The 21,407-nt window shown below is 37.9% G+C and overlaps 1 protein-coding gene across 1 annotated transcript in view; it reads left to right on the top strand.

The window, feature by feature from the left end:
- The first annotated feature begins 3,132 nt into the window (after positions 1–3,132).
- Positions 3,133–21,407, top strand: part of pth1r (parathyroid hormone 1 receptor) — a 460,775-nt gene continuing 442,500 nt past the window's right edge. Inside the window, exon 1 of the mRNA XM_039753666.1 lies at positions 3,133–4,494. Coding sequence (XP_039609600.1) covers positions 4,420–4,494 — 75 coding nt within the window. The 5' untranslated portion in view covers positions 3,133–4,419. The remainder of the gene's footprint in view (positions 4,495–21,407) is intronic.

The following is a 21,407-nucleotide window of genomic DNA, read 5'->3' as shown; positions in this document are numbered from 1 at the left end:
TCTACGGATGACATTGTGATCTGTAGTGAGAGTAGGTAGCAGGGGGCGGCACAGTGGCGCAGTGTGTAGTGCTGCTGCCTCGCAGTTAGGAGACCCAGGTTCGCTTCCTGGGTCTTCTCTGCGTGGAGTTTGCATGTTCTCCCCATGTCTGCATGGGTTTCCTCCCACAGTCAAAAGACATGCAGGTTAGGTGCATTGGCGATCCTAAATTGTCCCTAGTGTGCGCTTGGTGTGTGTGTGTGCCTGGGGTTTATTTCCTGCCTTGCGCCCTATGTTGGCTGGGATTGGCTCCAGCAGACCCCTGTGACCCTATAGTTAGGATATAGTGGGTTGAATAATGGATGGATGGAGTAGGTAGCAGGTTGAGGAGACCCTGGATAAGTGGAGATATGCTCTAGAGAGCATACATGTGTGTGAATGAGAGAAGGTCAGAAGAGTGGTGATGATGCAGGGTGTAGAGATGGTGAAGGTGGATGAGTTTAAATACCTAGGATCAACAGTACAGAGTAGAAGAGAGGGGAAGAAGAGAGTGCAAGCAGGGTGGAGTGGGTGGAGAAGAGTGTCAGGAGTGATTTGTGTCAGACGGGTATCAGCAAGAGTGAAAGGACATGTGCAGAGGAGAGATGCTGGATATATTGGGAAAAGGATGTTAAGGATGGAGCTGCCAGGTAAGATGAAAAGAGGAAGGCCTAAGAGGAGGTTTATTGATGTGGTGGGTGTAACAGAGTAAGATGCAGAGGACAAGAGGGTGCAGAAAAAGATAATCCGCAAGGGATGACCTCTAACTGGAGTAGTCGAAAGAAGAAGTATTATTCACACATTTCTAATATTTAATGTTAAAATAGGTGATAATCTACAGTTAATACAAATTAGTCAATAAATACACAGGGAGAACATGCAAACGCTATTCAGACCCTGGCACTGTGAGGCAGGAATGCTAGTTCTGTGCTATCACTTTGCGCTAAAGACACTACCTCTTACAGTATCTGCCAATGCATGCATGCCCAGTGCAAATGAACAAGTACATCAAATGCATTTTTGGTTGTACTACCATGGTGGCGATATTTTCATAAACGATGTGAAAATGCTACTGTGAATGGAAACTGATTTCATTTAAAAATATAATTTTTAAATCGACATATATATAGTGTGGATGTAGCCTAAGGCAGTTGCGTCTTGTCCTGGGCTCCCGGCAGGGGTACCAACAGTGATTGGGGGAATGGGAACATTTGTCCCTTTTCCTGTAGAGGCATGGGGCCCTGGATGGTCTCTTCACAAATTAATTACTTTACAAATTAATTGCTCAGTAACAATATCTGGTGATTTGACAGCAACATCTGAGTATCAACTGATGCACCTAAAGAGATATACTGTGCCAGTGATGAAGAACAACCAACACCTAATCAGTTATTTCATGCCAAGCACAGAATGAACCTTTGGAGCTTTTACCCATATGTTTGTGTTCAACTGCATACTCTTTTGGACATTATCAGTCACTGTGGCTGGAACTGAGCATTATTTTTTCATTACATCTTATGAACACCCTGAACCTAGGATGGCTTACATTAATTCAGACTTTTTTCTATTAGTAATGTAAACTGTGGCATGATTGTTTGTTTCAGTATTTTTGTAACTTTTGGCCACCTAGGATTTTCACACACTACGCACTTGAGAATTGGCTCAAAAAGGTGATAAAAAACATAAAACATCTAGACAGTGTCAGTTATGTAAACAGAAACGCCTTGTTCACGAGACAGTGAGAGAATAGCCTAACTGGTTCGAGCTGACAGAAATGCTACGGTAACTCTGTATAACTGAACTGGCACAAAAGCATTTGAGAATGCATAACAAATCAAACCATGAGGTGGAAGGGCTACAACAGTAGAAGACCACATCAGTTTCCTCTTCTGTCAGCCAAGAATAGAAAGCTGAGGATCACCAAAACTGGCCAGCTGAAGACTGAAAAAATGTAGTCTGGTCTGGTGAATCTGAATTTTTGCTGAGACACTCAGATGGTAGGGTCAGAATTTGGCGCCAACAGAATGAATCCGTACACCCAACCTGCCTTGTGTAAACAATCCAGCCTGGTGGTAGTGTTGTAATGGTGTGGGAAATGTTTTTTTTTCTGGCACACTTTGAACCAGTTAATACCAATCAATCATTGCTTGAAAGCCATGGACTGTTTGTGTATTGTTGCTGACCATGTGCAACCATTCATGGCGTCAATTACCGTGTCCTCTGATGGCTACTTCCAGTATGAAAATGCACCACATCATAAAATAAAAGTTATGTCAAACTGGTTTTGTAAACATGACAATGAGTTCAGTGTTCTTCAGTGGCCTTCCTAGCCATTGGATCACCTTTTGGATGTGGAAGAAGCAGGAGATTTGCAGAATAAATATGCAGCTGACAAATCTGCAGACATTGCGAGATGTAAACAGGTCAAAAAAATCAAAGCCATGAATATTTTGAGAGCAAATGGAGGCCCTACTCAGTATTAGTATAATGTTCCTAATAATTTGCACTCAGTGTGGGTCAAGTCCATCTAAATAAAACACTTGTACTCACCTTAATTTGATGTCTGACATGGCAAATAATCTGGCCATCAAAGCCCATGCAATTTTGGTATCATAATTTGAGCGCTGATAATACAATATTCCTAAAGTATGTATTATTACTAAGCACCCTGATCATGGGAAAGACGCTATATAAATAAAATGTATTATTATTATAATAAGGAAAACGTCAATCTAAAATTGAGTTATTGCAGTTATCTCTATGTGTTTTGGGATGTGCCAGTCCGTTCTGAAATCACGTTGATCCTCTAGGGATTTATATAGAAATCGTCCTTCAGACTAAGACACGTTAGTGATGTACACTCCAGTTAATATGCACACTAGTGTTCTGAAGTGCCAGCCGTAGCCGTAGATTCTTCACTTCGGTTTGAAGTGTTCTATGAAATAAACGCCCAGTACCGAGAGAGGGGGGAGAAGCCACGCTGCCGCCCTGCGCTCTGTGGTTTCGAGGGGTGGACCCGAGTCACTGCGAGTCACCAATCGCGTCGTGTCCTGCACTACGTGCCTCTTTCTAAATAAGCTCGCGCACACGCACACACACACACATACACGAGAGCACTCTTATTGAAATAGAGCTAGCAACTCGCCGCGATTTAGGGGAAAAGGGATCTTTTTCATTTCCTGCTTTCTGTTTAAAGCAGAGGAAACCCGACACGTTACATTTGCTGTGTGGAAAGGGGCTCGTTTTTCTAAAACAGCATATAAAACAGAGGAGGCTTATTCTGCAAACGACGACAGTGCCTTACATTAAATGCATGCACACAACCCAGCCGCTTTGGACGAGATGCCTAATTTAAAATGCCCCCCTGCCTAACCCGGGAGATTTTTTTTCCTGCGTTTCCTGTTCAGAAACTCCAAACTGTAGTATATGGACGGTGTTCACTTACCGGACAGCGAGCAAGCGAAAGAGAGAAAGTCCCATCCGCAGCGCGACAAGGAGTTCGAAAAGCCAGCTTTGGGGTTTGACAGCCTAAACTTTGCAGGCGTCAAAAAAATACAGGCTGTTTTTGTCATTTAGGTTTTTAATATTTACTGACACCGTATAAATTGTACGAAGTTTGCGTGCCTGTTACCTTTCCGTTTTGACATTTTAGTTACGGCATGTGAACAATGCTTACGATTTTTACAAGTTGTCTCATAACCCGTAAAAATGAGTTAACATGAGAAATTCTGGTAACGGAGCGAACATGAATGAGCTTGCCCACTGAAATGCCAACAGGTGAAACTGGTAATTTTTTTTATTTAGAGATACACAATTTCTAAAATGATTTTTTGTCACAGCAGCGTATCTGACAGGGCGCTGCAGCAAGCACAAGTCGGATTCGACAACCTATAATTTCTTAAGACATTTATTTTATTTGGTGAAAAACAGATCTGGACAGTTTGATCTTTCTGTTTAAAGAAAAAACTTGAAAAAAGTCACAATCTTTAAAAGAGAAAAAGAAAAAAAGCATAGGGAAAATTAAAAAGATCTAAAAATAAAGTACTGGTTTCTTGTCCACAAAGAATCATTTGAACTTCCCACCGCAGAACGAGAAGGAAATAAATAACGGTTTTGACATATGGATGTGATTTTTTGCGAAAGAGACAGATGTAAAGAGAAATGAGAAGAGGCACGGCGCAGTCCAAATGCATTGCAGATTTTAAAAAAAAGATCTAAAAAATAATATTAACTACCAGGAATCCAAAGTCACCTTCGCGATATGGACAAGCAGGAGAGATTCTGGAGCGTTCGGCACTTTTTCATCGACTTACATGGACGGATCAATGAGTGACCATTACATTTGAAAGTTTCCACTAAATCATCTTTTTGCTGTCATCGACCTCTGGATGTTTGCTAGTTATGGGAACTTCTCCGTACATCCACGGTTTATCAGTCGTCCTCTGGTGTTCGGTGCTCAGCTGCGTGTATGCTCTGGTAAGTCAGCATCCTCCGCGGGCCGTGTTACAATTAGGATTCTTCAGGTGTAAAGTCGCTGCCTTGAACTTGTATTTTGTGGGTAGTAGCAGAACAATGTCTGCAAATTAAATGTCACCACGAGTGTGTATTTGTGAGGGCTTGTCTGAACAACTGTTGGAAGATGAATGTAAATACGAGGGGATAACCTGAATTCCAGTACCGGTGAATGCAGGTAACTCGTCTAGAGCTGTAATTACAACACTTTAATACTTAAGTGGTGGTAGACTAAAATATACATTAAATGAACATCTCTTTATTGTGGATGAGAGAATTTGGCCCATGAGAGCGCTGGTGTGTGTGTGTGTGTATATGTCGTATGTGTGTGTGTGTCCGCGCATTCTTAGCTAGATGCTTGTTGACAGGGGCGCACGTTTTTTTAGGACTGTGTTCGAATATACTGTAAGCGGGGCTGCTTACTGATCGTTGGGCAAACCCTTGCAGCAACGTTTTTACCCTGCTGCCTACACATTTTCAAACGACTGCATTAATAAAAAAATTAAACAGATCAGACTTTTTGTGCCCCTGTCCTGCAGTCATTTCTTCGTATGCTTTCCTTTGAGTGTCCAATCTCGGGGAGACTCAGTCGATGTTCTGTCATTCGTTCTCTGTCCACGGTGTCTGTCTCCAGGTGTGCGCGTGTGTGAGTGTGCGCGCACCTTGGGATGCATGGTAGCTGTCATCAATGAATTGACTTGAAGTAAACGAATGAGTGCAGTGACTCGTGGGCGCCTCGGAGGTTTACAAAGGGAACAAGAACCTAAAATCAATGTGAAATTAGGAGGAACAAAATGCGCCATGATCAATATAAGCCGATACTGTATTACCCTTTGTTAACTTCTTCCTCATTTTTCTCCAAACGAACTCGGGTAGTTTTGTAAAAGCGAAAACTTGTACATGAATGAATTGTGATACGTCTCAATCAACTTCAATTTATCGTTACATGTCGAGCATGACAGTAGCTGTGTAGTCTAAACACTAGTTTTTAAGTCTAGCGCTCCATTTACAGGATTAGCAGATGCCAGACGACAATTTTGAAAATTATATAGTGTATGGAACGATCTTTTTAATTCAAGCATTCGTTCTCAGCGCTGCAAATCTCTTGACAGTATTTTTCAGTTTTGCACATTGCTGGCAATCCTTTACATTATTTTTTGATAAAGATACTGAATCTGAAGATGGAATGTTGTGTATAAAAGTATTGTGTTTATTTAATGTTAGCTGTCAATAGAGCCAAATTAATTTCCGCTCGGCTTCCCTTTTTAAAATAACGGTTCTGAAATGGCACTTCATTGAATTGTGTGGTCCCTTGTAGAACCATTGCTTGACAAAGAACTATTTCATTCTGGTAGTGGTTCCTTGCATATTAATATTGCATATTTGGGATTTGAAAAAGTTCCTAATATGTGGACAAAGCAGAAATATTTAATCAGGAACCCACTGGTAGGTCTTTTTTCATCTATTCGTGGTTATTTATGTAAACTGTTGCAGATCTTTCTTCCTGGAACATGTATTAGAATGTTTGGTTCTCTTGGGCACCAAAGATGGTGCCCCAATGGCATTATACTGAAGAACCACTTTGACACCTTTACTTTTAAGAGTGCTTTTCATATATAGCACCTTAACCAGTAGGGCAGTTAACATCTTTGCATAGATTATTACATCCGTATTACTGTAAAAGAACAATAAGTAAATAGAAGGGAATTTTACAAATGAAAGTTATTATTATAACTTTTACAGACACCATGTAAATAACCAAAGTTAGTGAAAGGAGCAAATTAAATAAATATGTGCAGCTTTTGCCATTTTTGTTCAAGCTCATATGCTTTATTGTGTTTTTTTTTCAAAAGCTGCATTCATCTCTATTTACATGGTCTATAATGAAACAGATTGTAATGATTTTCATGTTAAATCAATAGTTAATTTCAAGTCACAAGCATACCTTTGATGGCAGCACTTGCACATAAACTTTCATGAGAATTCACATGGGTGCAGTTTTGAGGTCTTTGTCAACATTGTTACACATGCCGCTGCCACAGAATGGTATTTATGTCAGTAGTCATGTCTCTCTGTGTTTTTGTTGATGCCAAATAAGCCTCCCACATCTTTCCTGTCTGAGTGCCTTAATGTTACAGTGAAATTCAAACTCTTGAGATTTTAACCAGCATATATTGTGTACTAATTTCCAGATATCTCATTGTAGGTTGTGAAGTACTGTAATATAAGTATAGAAGAACAAAGAAAAGTGTTTGAAGCTAGGCATGCTTTGCAAAATGTCAAAGATATATTTGTAATTTTGAGAAGGTAAACATATTTTTTAGCAATATTCTTGGTTTTAAAAGCCAGAACTGTTAAGAAACCCACATCAGATGTACACATTGTAAATATTAATTACATTGCTTTCAAGGGATAAACATACTACCAGGCTTTTATATGATATTTGCTGTAAATATGTTTTCACTTAATAAATCCTACTGTGTTTACCATGCTTTAGGAGAGATTATTAGGAATGCCCAGGGACTTGTATAACACAGAGACTTGAAAGAAACAAAAATAAATTGCCACTTTCGTCAAATGTACCCAATAATTGGTTATTCCATGTTGCCCATGGGAGAGTCAGTGAGCTTGTGGATGTTAAGACAAATAGAAATCAAATACAACAATTAGATCTTTTAAAAAGCATTCATTTTCATCAAACAAGCAATCACTAAGTCAGTGCCTCTGTGTTATTTTTACAAACTGCTGTTTATTGAAAAGCATGGAAATGGGCACTCATTTCAAAGAGGGAAATAAGAAATGGATCAACTACTGTTATAATTATTTTGCTTATAAAACTTTTATTTCTTTCAATAGTGTTTATTGACAGTGAAGCAAAGACATTTGTACAATGCATAGCAGTGTGTAGTGAAATATGTGTCCTCTCCCCTACAGTATAACATAATTGTTTACCTCTTTTACTTCATTGTTTTTCTCTATGTGGTCAAACCATTTTATACTTAATCTTTATCATATATTGCATTTGGAGGAGACACTATAAAAAGATTTTACTGTATACAAAGCTATATATATGAGCTATTTTACATTACACTATAAGTCAAGCAATGCTTCATCTTTACATAGCAGTACATATAGACACTAGAAAAGTCTCTGCTGAGCAACTCGAGGAAGTTAAAGTTTGGTGTCTTTTCACTGGTCGTCCAATCCCTTGAATTCTGGATTCAAATCCCCAGTCTGGTTATGGAGTGTGTGAATTTTCTCTGCATCTATGTGGTACTTTATGGTTTTCTTCCATGTGTACATAAGGTTATTTGGCAAATTCATATTGGCCCAGTCTTGGCGTATAAATGCATAAAATGTGAAATTTCATGAACTAGCATCCTATCCAGAGCATGCAGGCCAGCAACATTCATTAAAATGCTTAGACAGTGATCAGGACATGAGCACCGTCAGGCCAGTTGAATTTTGGGGTAATATGGCTGTTTGATCCAAGTCCACCCAAATATACCACTGCATCAGCTTTCATACACTTATAGAAAATATATCAGGAGTTTAGAAGATGAGGTAATGACTTAAAGTAAAAGACCACTTATATAAATGTTATATTGAAATCAAGGAAAAACCACATCATTCCTTCTTCCCACAAACATACTTTCTTAAATATGCTGTCTTTTCAAAAGTAGTTAAGACTAGGGCTGGGTTAGAGATAGTCAATAAATGTATAGTCTTTCATTATGTATTGCAGAAGCATGGTCTTGTGTTTTAGAAGACTACCATGTATTTTCTAAGTGCTTGAAGGTAGTGATTTCTAAAAACCACTGCCTGCTTGAAGGCTGTTAAAGAAGACCAGCTGCCAAGTCAAGATGCTACCAGAAGCATTTTAAATATATTGTGAAGGTAAATCAAACCTTTGGGCTTTTCTCCAAGAGTTTTTTGGGTGACAGTTAGGTTATAGTATTCTATCTAAATGAGCAAAACAAGAATAATGAATACATAACATCTTGCACATTTATTCATGGTGGAGTAGCCTGTAATATGATTTGCTTTTCTATGTTTGTGTCTTTGTGACGTATAGCTGAACACATTCCTCATTACAGTCTCACGTGACCACACTTTATTTCTCATGCTCTGGTTTGGCAAACGAGGTGTTTGCCTCAGGTGGCACTTTGCTCAGGGTGGCATTTTATTACAACAGAATTTTTTCATGTTACAAACAATACAGTAGCACAAAGAGTTCCATGCATAACAAGTGTCTAATTTATATATTGCGTTTAAAAACTGCAAGGAGTATTTTCATTTTAGAAGTTTCAGATATCTCAGAACTTCAGTTTGCACCACTTGGCAGTGTGCAACGTTCCAAGTATCAAAACAGTGGATGTGCATTTCAAAGCTACATGTCAGTAACTGACGTTGTCAATCATTTTCCAGATTTTTCATGTATCATTTTTCTGTATGTATTATTTGTCGTTCTGTACAATTTTGTTGATTTCTAGAATGGTATTAAGGTGCCAGTCACAGGTACAATCTCTGCTAAGTGTATTTTATGTTTAGTTTCCAGGACAGTTTAAAATTGCTAAGATATAAGAGAAGTGTGCAGGGTGAGTGACACAGTTGAGTTTATTGTTCCATTTGCAAAAGGTAATAAAATGTTGTAAATATTTGGATGAAACAAAAGTAGTGAAGCATGTATGTATCTGTATTGTTTTTAGTGGATATTTGTGTGTTTTATTGATGTAATCTTATCCTTTTCATTTTTATTTCATATTTTTTACAAAAATGACTTGTTATTTTGCTCATTGTTATAAATTGCATTTTTAAGGATGACAAGTTGCTATACAGAAAATACTATTAATATTAAATTTTATTTTATTTTTAACTTGATTTCATTTTTACTTAACTCAATGAATATTTTATTTAAAACCAGAAAAATGCGCTACTAGACTCAAATAGCAGAAAGTTGGAATTCACCTATTTTAGTGCACACGTGCTAATCTTTGGCTATTTATAAAATCTGTACTGGAAAAAAGGAATACAGTAAAAATAAACCAACATTAATAACTCATTTTTGGGCTATTGTTTTGTTTTGGTAGAGTAACATTTTACTGTACTTTCCCCTATTGTATTATTAATATGTAGCCTATGTCAGAATGCTTCAAATCTCACAGACTTACCACTGTTTATAAGGTATTGTACCATATAACTTCTCCCCACCTTCCCTTCTACATTTATAACCTTGGGCAATTAGGTGTAGTAAAAGACAAGCAGAAGTTAAGTCAAAATTTAAACAATATATTATTGATAATATTCATAAATAATAATGTGCAAAGTACATTTTAATATTGGCAACCATACAACCTGATAAATGGTGATGTGTAGGTTTAGGCGGCACACAGACTTGTTAGCTACTTAAAATGCCTCTAGTTAAGTCATCATTTGTGGTCAGCTTTCTTCAGAACAGGCCGTATTGCCTGTCTCAATATGGCTGCCGAGCTGTGCCCTTCATTGTGTTGTCCTTTTCAGTTCATGGTGTGTGATGCTTTTTCATCAATTTAGTGAGAGGGAGAGAGTGAGGGAGAGAGCAAATTTATAGGTTTTCTGGCCAACTCCTTTTGCCAATAGGACGTCATGATACTTAAAGGCTTCTGATACAAGCCAGTTCCAAACGGCCATATTTCAGACCAATGGTGGGATAGAACATCTTCACACCTGCCCCCAAAACCATATGTTAAGGTAAAGCTTGGCAGTTAGGTAGCTTGGCTTTCCTGAGGGGTTGAGAGAGAGACTTTAGCAGAGAAACACTTGCCAAACTGTTTTAAGGCACTTCTCCCAAACCCTGTCATAAAATTTAAAGAGACCCATTCCTAAAAGGGGGGGAAGGGGGGCCGTAAACATGAATGCTTCTCACTAATGTAACACTGATTTTACATTGCTTTGCCTAAGTTACAAATAAAGACATACAAAATATTTATCGTTTTGTATGCAAAATTTCACATCACAACAGCTATATAAAGACAAAAACAAAACACCACCACCAGCTCATAAGGGAGACAGCTATTTTAACCCTTAACTACTTGCACCATTTCTCATCTCATAAGTAATCGTGCAATGTACTTTATTCAGAGTTAAAATAGCTATTTAAATGCACTTTTTGAGGTTGTAATATAAAATATTGTAACAAATTTAAATTGTACCTGCTTTAATGTAATTTAATACCATATTTTGAATAGTATGACACAGTCCAGGGCTACTGAAAATAAAACTTTTCCATTTCTCCATTGCTCATTCATCACTGGTCACACTTTCAATCACTGCAGAAGTCGCACATGTATCACATTTCACTTCAGTTATTGATTGTTCTTTGTAGACAAAGTCATAGCAAGTAGAACATCTCATTGTTGCCATATGTACGTAAGTACCTGCCTGGTGTACCCTCTATCTATCTATCTATCTATCTAAAACAAACATATTCATTTGTTTTGCAGCCTCATAACACCATACAGTATTATTATGGTGCCAGAGATAGTGGTGAAATGTTGCTTGTTGGTTGTACATGCAAGTAAAAATTTCATTGTACTTTGTGCATGTGACAATTTTACTATTATTACAATTATGGTGTTTGTGTGGAACAGAATAATTTGTATAGATATTAGACCTATTCTGTCAGTAGCAGATTTAAGCATATTTAGGTGACAGAATTTAATTTTTTATACAACTTTTCAAAAATATTGAGATTCAGTTACATATTCCTATGAACTGTATTTGGTGTCTAAAGCAATGTTGTACAGCACGGCTCCCCAACTCTGGTCCTGGAGGGCACCAGTGGTCGCATTTTTTCATTCTAACCATTTTCTTAATTAGTGCCCTGTTTTTGCACCTAATTAACTTGTTTTAAGTTAATTTTATTTGACTTGCTCTTGAAGACTCGGATGCCTTAATTGTTTCTTTTTCCTTAATTAGCAGCCAAACAATAGTGAGATAGAAAATGAACCAAAACATGAACAGCAAAACATGACCAATGTTGTTGATCATACAATATCTGAAAATAAAGAAAAGTGGAAGGTCTCAGGAATGCTGATCTGCTTAGGTCCCCAAAACATTTTAACAGTGCTCTCAGAAAAGAGAAAATCAACAATTTCAGAAATGTCTGCTATTGCACAATGAGAGCAGCAACAATCCATGGAAGTAAAGAAAAGGCTTAATTAACAATAGGATTCAGAACATAATTAAGCAACTGGTTAGAGTTTGAGGGCCTGGCTTAGTTTTTAAAGCCTTGCATGGTCTCACTCCATAATATATACAGTGGTGTGAAAAACTATTTGCCCCCTTCCTGATTTCTTATTCTTTTGCATGTTTGTCACACAAAATGTTTCTGATCATCAAACACATTTAACCATTAGTCACATATAACACAAGTAAACACAAAATACAGTTTTTAAATGATGGTTTTTATTATTTAGGGAGAAAAAAAATCCAAACCTACATGGCCCTGTGTGAAAAAGTAATTGCCCCCTTGTTAAAAAATAACCTAACTGTGGTGTATCACACCTGAGTTCAATTTCCGTAGCCACCCCCAGGCCTGATTACTGCCACACCTGTTTCAATCAAGAAATCACTTAAATAGGAGCTGCCTGACACAGAGAAGTAGACCAAAAGCACCTCAAAAGCTAGATATCATGCCAAGATCCAAAGAAATTCAGGAACAAATGAGAACAGAAGTAATTGAGATCTATCAGTCTGGTAAAAGTTATAAAGCCATTTCTAAAGCTTTGGGACTCCAGCAAACCACAGTGAGAGCCATTATCCACAAATGGCAAAAACATGGAACAGTGGTGAACCTTCCCAGGAGTGGCCAGCTGACCAAAATTACCCCAAGAGCGCAGAGACGACTCATCCGAGAGGACACAAAAGACCTCAGGACAACGTCTAAAGAACTGCAGGCCTCACTTGCCTCAATTAAGGTCAGTGTTCACGACTCCACCATAAGAAAGAGACTGGGCAAAAACGGCCTGCATGGCAGATTTCCAAGACGCAAACCACTTTTAAGCTGAAGTGATCTTGGGTGCTGCAACAGGACAATGACCCAAAACACACCAGCAAATCCACCTCTGAATGGCTGAAGAAAAACAAAATGAAGAATTTGGAGTGGCCTAGTCAAAGTCCTGACCTGAATCCAATTGAGATGCTATGGCATGACCTTAAAAAGGCGGTTCATGCTAGAAAAACCTCAAATAAAGCTAAATTACAACAATTCTGCAAAGATGAGTGGGCGAAAATTCCTCCAGAGCGCTGTAAAAGACTCATTGCAAGTTATCGCAAACGCTTGATTGCAGCTATTGCTGCTAAGGGTGGCCCAACCAGTTATTAGGTTCAGGGGGCAATTACTTTTTCGCACAGGGCCATGTAGGTTTGGATTTTTTTTTCTCCCTAAATAATAAAAACCATCATTTAAAAACTGCATTTTGTGTTTACTTGTGTTATATTTGACTAATGGTTAAATGTGTTTGATGATCAGAAACATTTTGTGTGACAAACATGCAAAAGAATAAGAAATCAGGAAGGGGGCAAATAGTTTTTCACACCACTGTATCTGTGACCTCCTTCACCCCTGTGGCACCAAGAGCATTGAGGTCATCTCAGCTGAAGTCTATAGGAGACAGAGCTTTCTCAGTTGTTGCTCCTAAGCTTTGAAATAACTTGCATTTTCACATCAGGTCTTCATCCTACATCAATGTTTTTAAATTGGCTTAAGACCTACGTGTTTTCTTCTGCCTTTCACTATGTATAAGGTGATTGTTGTGGATGTTATAATTGGTTCTTTTATTAATCTGCTTCTGCGTGATTGTTTGCATTGTGCTTATTTTAATGCTTCTTTGTACAGCACTTTGGCACAACCTCTGTTGTTTTAAATGTGCTTTTATAAATAAATAATCTACAATCTAATCTAGTTAGTCTTCTGTTGGCTCACTCACTTCAAATTTCATTTCTGTTTGGGTGCCATTTAAGGAAAGAAATTAAGCAATTCAAGGGAGCGATGAAGAAATTCAAGGAAACAAATCTTAAGTAACAAGTCAATTAAAACAAAAGCAAAAACAGGTCACTAATTATGAAAAGGGTTAGAATGAAAACCTGCAGCCACTGGGGACCGGATTTGGGGACCCCTGTTGTACAGTGTTTTATTTGTAACATAAATGGGTTTTGCTCTTTTATCCAGTATCTAGAATGCTATCTGTAAGGTATATTTATTCATTTATTTAGCTCACGATCATGGCAGTACTGGGTAAGTTAGGAATCAGCCTTGGATGGGGTTCCAGCCTTTCAAAGAACACAATCTTTGAGTATAAAACAGGAACCAACACAGTCAACACAGGGCCTACTCACTCACGCACAAAGTCTGTGTAAAGCTGCTTAGCAAACATGGTTTTGAAGGTATCCTGCCTAATACTCATACAAAGAGAGCATGTGCAAACCTGGGATTGAAACACAGACGTTTGTAACTAAGAGACCGCTTTGCAATCCACAGGAGAAAGCCAAATGGCTGCCACCTAGTGGGAGGAAGGGCTGAAGCGCCATCAAACGTTAACATATCAGCAAATAACTTTGTCGCTGTTATAAAAAAAATGATATTTCTTGCTTTTTGCTACCATATGTTTGTCATTATTAATGCAATGAAGTAAACTTGCATTTTAGTGTGCAGCCCTGTAGTCTGTTACATGTGAACAATGTGCAGTATTCTCTGTGATGCCTGCAACAGCTGATTTTCACTAGAGCAGCAAGCCTGAAATTGAAACAACTTCACTTAAATATTTTGACATTGCTATTCTAGCTGTCAGATATCTTTGGCTTCAAGTACAACAGAAGCAGCTCAGTATGCTTTGGCAGCTAGTCTTTGAGACAACAGCTGGATTCGATACATAAGGTTGTACTTGTGTTTTAGAGAGCTTAATCAAAGAAACCAGACATCAACAACTGTGTTATATTTTGTCATTTGAAAGCATGACCACCTGATAAAGAGATACTCAGGGGTGGCTGTTTGACAGTAATGACCATTACCAATATTGTGCCTATAAAAAGTATTTACACATTTGAAAATTTTGACTTTATATTTCATTGAAACACAGTAGATTTATTTATTTATTTTTGTTGCACTGATCAACAGTGTCAAAATGAAAGTGGATTTCTGCAAAGGGGTCTAATTTAAATGTAGATTTAAAACACCAAGTAATTGATTGTACAATTATTCACCCCCTTTAAGTCAGTATTTATTAGATGCACCTTTGGCAACCATAACAGCCTTAAGTCTGTGTGCACAGCTCTCTATCTTTTGATTAAACAGCCTTTTTCATGTCCAGCCACAAATTCTCTGTTCTCTCTCTTGACTCTGACTCGGCCACTACAGGACATTAACATTGTAGATCTGGCTTTATGATTGAGGTTGTTGTCTTGCTGAAAAACAAATCTTTTTGCTGCATTAATTTCCTCTGTAACGTCATAAACCTTCCAGGGCCTGCTGCAGAGAAGCGTCCCTCCAGCATGATGGTGGGGATGGTTTGTTTTTGATGAAGTGCAGTCTTTGGCTTCCACCAAACATGGTGTTTAGTCTATTGGTTAAAAAGATCCATTTTCACCGTAGAGTCTTTTTCCAAAATTTTGGCAAACTCTATCTGAGATGTCATGAGTGTTTTTGTTTTTTTAAACAGCTCTGTCTTTGCCTCTCTCCCATAAAGCTGCGACTGGTGAAGCACCTGGTGTAGCCAGTGTAGCTTGTTACTCATTTAGAGCTCTCATAGATCTCTTGGTGGCCTACCTTCACTGGTCTTCTTCTTGCAGAGTCAATTAGTTATATATATGTAGATGGTTTGGGCCTGATGAAATTGGTCCGGAACTGCTGTGAAAAATGCCTTTTTTCTTCCCTTCAGTCTTTCCCTCTCACTTCTCCTTCTGTTCTCCTTCTCTCTTGGTAGGATTTCTCCTATGTAAACCACCTCTGCTATCTGTGGGTGGTACATTCCATAAAGTGGCTTACTGTGACATGGTACTTCAGCAGTGTGCATGATATCCACCTTCCCATCTATCTGCGTTGTCTTAGTGGTTTATCCTTATGGACACACCCTTGTTGAATTTGTTAGTTGTGTTCTGTACATTGTGAGTAATTTTTAGATATCTGTTCTAGATATCATTGTCTTCCATTTTCTCTTTTGCCCAGCTTATTGTGTCTGCTAAACATCTTATGATTGACAGGTCATATGAATGAATTTGATCATTTATTCTGCTCCTCAGGACCTGACTTATTTTGTGAAAGGGAATTGGATGTTGCCATCTTTTTCATCTTTAGTTCATGGTTCCTATGTGGCTGGTGTTTGCCCAGCTTTTTTAGCTGTCCTGTATATCTGTTTTGCAGTTTTTGTCGTGGCAAAAAATCGTCACCAGAAGGCTTTTTACCAGAAAATGAAGGCTATTAGGACTCGGGATAGGCAAACAGAGTTTTAAAGCTTTTTTGCAATAAAACAACACAAATAACAACACAGACTCAACCTAATATGGCCAAATTGAGATGAGCCCTGAATAGTTCAAAACTTGAAGTTTATATAACAATTTCTCATCACTCCGACCTCGCTCAATTAGATCATTCTGCACCTGTTCTTACTGTCCATTGTTCATCTCTAGTTTCTGTTTTGCTTATTTCTGATTGGTCTTTGGCTGGGCAGATGTTTTCCTTTTACCATCTTTGGGCTTTCATGGTGTCACTTCCTCTTTCTCGGACTTTCGAGCTGGTTTGTCTGATGCCCAAAACTAAGCTTTAATTAAAAAGAAATATGATATGTGCTTTTATTTAATCATTGCGTGGCAATCCTAACTTGCCTTAATTTCTACGCTAAAGTTAATTTCTAATATATTCTTCTATATTTATTTGTTAGTGCCTGAATATACAAATTTTTCTTTCATGCATTATATCATTGTGACCTTGCTTATAGCAAAAGCCTTTTGCTGCCTTTTTGCTGATTCACCAATCCAGCTGGTTTCTTACGTGCCTACCAGAGCCATTTTTTCTTCTGTGGTATTGTTCCTTAGCTTCCCAGCCTTGAACACAGGTGTTCTCATTCCTCCTTATCCTGTCCTCGGGTAGTTTCTGTGCATCATTTTTGTCCTATTCCATCCTTACTGGTAATCTTCCTTTTTTACTAGAAAATGCAATATGCCTGATTTTTTAGTTAGCTATTTGCTTGACCTATCGTATTTGCTTAACCTTCTAATTTATGCTTAAAATAATGTTTTAGAAGCTTTTAACTACTTTTTATAGCTATGTTAATATGCTATTTATGCTAATATATACATTTTTCTCTTCTATATCTTGTGGTAGTTAAATTTACTTTGTACCAGGGACATTTATTTTTGATCATCCAATCAATCTTTTCCAGTTCAAATAGCATCCTGAAGTCTTTGCTAAAGATTCTGGTTTGGTGGGCCAATGATTTAATTTTTTTTTCTGTCTTCACAATTTGTACATGAAATGGTTCATAGTAGTTACACTTCTGATCCTGTATCCTTAGCCACTGTTAGAAATGATCTGGCTGAGGGGATTTTGGCCTATTTGACAACATGGATAGTGTATCTCCTTTACACAGTAACTTTATAACCATTGGTGTTATTGTCTTTAAGTTGGCTTTGAGTGTTATCGTACAGGAGCCTGTTGGGGTCTTCATCAAGGTTTTTAGTGCTTTATAGGTGTTTAAAGATTAAGGCATTAGAGTATCCTTGTGTGTAGCATTGAGTCATAATGATTTCTTAGAAGCAGTCCCAGTGACACTGAAGGTGGTCTTGCTGATCATCGAGTCTTGGTATTTGGCTATATCTGTGAGCAGCTGATGCTCTGGTGTAGTTTTAAGTCCTTATTTGGGTAACAGAAGGTTCTGTGTTGTGGATTGGCAGATTATTGGTCACTAATTGGATGATGCTTGTCCTCTAATATCTGGCATGATCAGTACTGTCCTTCTTTTGATTAGCCAGTTAAAGTTTAGTATGTGATGCTACTAGTTTGGTATGTGATGCTAGTAGATGGTTTGTTTGTGCTGGTAAATAGTTATATTGGGCTGTTAGTTTTTTTAGCTATATGCTCTTCTAGGACTGTTCGGTTTTAGCTCTTGTTGTGTCTCCACTTGAAAATGTATTGTACTACCACTGAGAGGAGTTTACTGTACTTTGCAATGTTTTTTTGGAGAAAAGGCGATTTTCCTTTTTGTTCTCTGTTTCTGTTGTAAGTCCCTGCAGTCTGCTGTAAGTGCTCATAGTCTTTATTTGGAAGACTGCCTGACCTCAATTACTGTCATACTGTTGTAATTTTTTAAGCAGCCAGAGTTCTGAACTTGATTATTTTGCCATTCTGTAGTGCAGTAGGTTTGCTGACACTCTTCTATGTCCTGTAAATTTCCAGTATTAGTTTTCAGGGAAAATATCCAGGATATTGTGCAATTTGACTTCCGCAGCCTGGCATCTCAAACAACACTGCTGCTGAGGCATATATCATTGGGTTACTTTCCGTGTTATGGGTGGGTAGAACTGTGTATTCTTCTACATTTGTATCTTGTAGCATAGTGCTTGATGGTACCAAGTTTGGCTGATGGTATTTATCTTAATCATGATTTTCTTCCTTATGTCAACAGCCAAGCCATGTAAGGTAGTTGGCTTACAGTATAGGATGTATTCCTCTATGGATTCCTGTTCCTATATTCATGGGTTCCACATGATTGTGTGGGATTGAATCTGAATCATTGTGATCAATGCATTGTGTGTGCTTAATTTTTAAGTTTTTATATGAAGCTTCTTTTAATGATATTTGTATATTCTCTGTGAGTTTAGATGATGATCTTTTCCTTATACATAACCAGATCTAGCAATGTCCTGTGTAAAACGTTGCAAACTCCACAAAGACAACTGGGTGAAGGATTCAGACTCAGAGTGTTGAATATGCGAGGCAGCAGTTCTAACCATTGTGGCATTGTATCACTTTCTTATTAATAATAAAATGTAATATTGTTATTAAGATCAAATTTACCCGATGAGCCTAAATTTGGATTAAGTGCTTGGATTTCTATAAAAATTCAGTAGTTTTCCAGAGGGGGTCATTTTTGTTGTGTTATCATGCTGCTTTTCTGATGTACTGATGAGTCAATGTGTTGTCTTTTTCAAATGTGGAATGCAGCATCTTGGAAACTCTAAATGCCAACTCATTTTCTCAGCTTCTTTTAAAATGCATGCCATGTGCTGGAGTGAATATTTGTTTATTACTTATTGTACTTATTGTACTATTATATTACACAGCTATAATATGGAACCCAAGGGAGTCTTGGCGTGTCTTTTACTTATAGCACAAAATGAAAAATAAACTCTGGCATCTGAGGGTCACAATGAATGTACTGGCCTTACATATGTAGGAATACTGTAGGTGATCTTTCGGTTATGGGCACTGTGTGGATAGTTCCCATGTCTTGGTCATGCCTTTTTGAAACTTGCTGAACCTTGAAAAACACTTTGACCATTAACTACTTATTAATAATAAAACATCTAGACAGAAAAATTAAAATGAAATGCCTATTCTAGAATGAATAAACAAATGAAGATAAACATCTGCAGATTTCAATCTGATTCCCACAATCTGAAATGCTAAGAATCAGTCTCTTAAGAATGTGACTGAGTAGGAAATAGGATTTTTTTAGCCACTGTGGTAGACACTGAAGTGAACTGTGGCATTCAGTCTACTTATGCAATGCATAGCAGTATGTACACAAGGCCACTGCATTGTAGTAGTCTCTGAACAAATAGAATCTGGTGTCTGCTAATCACAAGATGTCATGTGAATTACGGAAGGATGGAGAAGAAGTAACCGGAGTTTTGGAACCTGTAAGCACAGTCTGCTTGTGGTCCTTAAAGGTTACTACAGTACTATTGATTACATATTGTTACATATAATATGAGCTAGCAAGAGACAAATGGTAGAGTTGAGAAGGTGTTCAGTTATGAATAAATAAACAAATACTGACTATTAAAAATACAATTTGTATCTACTTAATATAAAGCTGTGATATGTAAGTGAAGAACACTAATGTTTGATGCACAGAGAGTTACTTTGAGTACTTTTAACTATATGATCAAGGTAAAATGACAGTTTTGTCAGGAATAATATACTGATTCACTTTATATTAGTTACAGATCAATTGTGAAACCCATTGTCCATACATTATTAAACCTGCTATGCCAATTTTGGAGTCACTGTGGCTGGAGGCTATCCCACCATCATATGGAACAAAACAAGATTCAACTCTGAACATACCAACATTTACTTATATGGCAATTGTTTAGAGTCACCAATTACCCTACCATGAACATTTTTGGGAAGGAGATGGAGAGAGGGTTGAGGTGGGAGTACCTAGGCCTGCCGCTAAGCCCAGGTATTGGAGGTCTGAGGTGGCAGCATTAATTACTTCACCAGTATCAATGCTGTATGAAGTATCGAGTAGTCGTACTAAAGAAAATTAGAGCTACCTTTCTGAAAGTGACTCAGATAAAAATAAAATTTACCCATTAAGAAAATATTCAAATTTGAAAGCATCTGATATTAATTGTACATAAGTAATAAAAGTATAAGTCAATGTGGGATCTCCCACAATATACTGTATATATAGTCATTTATAGTCAGGAAAACTTCTTTTTGCATGTCAGCTGTCTTACGGTCACTTACGTATGAGCCAAGTAACTGTAACTTGAAGTAGTGATATTCAGCCAGACATCTTAATGATTTTCTCCTACTTCACTGGGATATGCGTGAATAGGTATTAACAATCAAAACAAACCCTAATAATGCATTGCCCTTCATTCCATAATATTAATTCAGGTCCCTTACCTAAATCTTATCATTTTTAATTTCACTACAAACTAAAAGAATGTTCTTTTTGGGCTTTTCTAACTACTTCATGATATGTTTTGGAGCTCTAATGCCCAATATAATTAGAGACAAGGTAACAAAGTAAGTGAACCATAGCTTATGAATGCACAAGTGCACCTCGTTGCACCTTATGGAAAACCCCATAAATGTTTGGCATGTTGACATGACGACAGTGTCTCAATGTAGCTGCATTAGCTGTGGAAATAACTTAAACTGGGATTTCATGTCACTAGCGTCCAGCCATACCCTACACACCCATCTCCACCAAGTTCGACAGGCTGCCATGAGGACATTTTGTGAGTGGGACAGCATCAGCTGTGGAACTAACCGAGACTGCCATTACGGATCACCAACATCCAGCCCTACCTTGTTCAGTGAGCTGCACAGAGGGGTGCTTAAAATGAGTACAAAGATAATCGAGAGTAAGCACCAGCACTGCACATTTGAAAACCATCCTAGATTCTTCGTATGCACTTGCATATATTTTAGATAATTGATTGAGTACAATATTGTGTATAATTGCATAGAAAAGTAGACAGAAATTTTTATAGTCAAGTAGAAATATTCCCAAAACATTGGTCTCGTCCGATGCGAGAGGTGGACGTCTGAAGTGGAGCTCCGCTAGCAGCGGTGTTATTTTTCATATTATTTGCTTATTATCCTGAGATATCCTGCATTTATTCAACCCAAGGAGACTGCTACAGTATATATGTAAGCATATATAAACATGGCCAGCAAAAAAAGGGGTCCGAAAGAAAAGAAAACTAAAGCTGCACCCAAGTCAAGATCAGCAAGCCCTAGCTCAAGATACGGCCTTTCAGAGAGAGACCTGGAACAGCTGGGCGAAAGTACAGACTCTTCGGGACCAAGGTCCGCTACATCGTCGCCGGCTGAGCGAATGTACGATCGGGAGTGCAGATCTCGATAGCTCGCTGATCGG

Source organism: Polypterus senegalus, chromosome 5 (assembly GCF_016835505.1).
Source record: "Polypterus senegalus isolate Bchr_013 chromosome 5, ASM1683550v1, whole genome shotgun sequence".
Taxonomy (NCBI): Eukaryota; Metazoa; Chordata; class Cladistia; order Polypteriformes; family Polypteridae; genus Polypterus; species Polypterus senegalus.
Note: the sequence above shows the minus strand (reverse complement) of the source record. Positions and strands in the feature narration are given on the sequence as shown.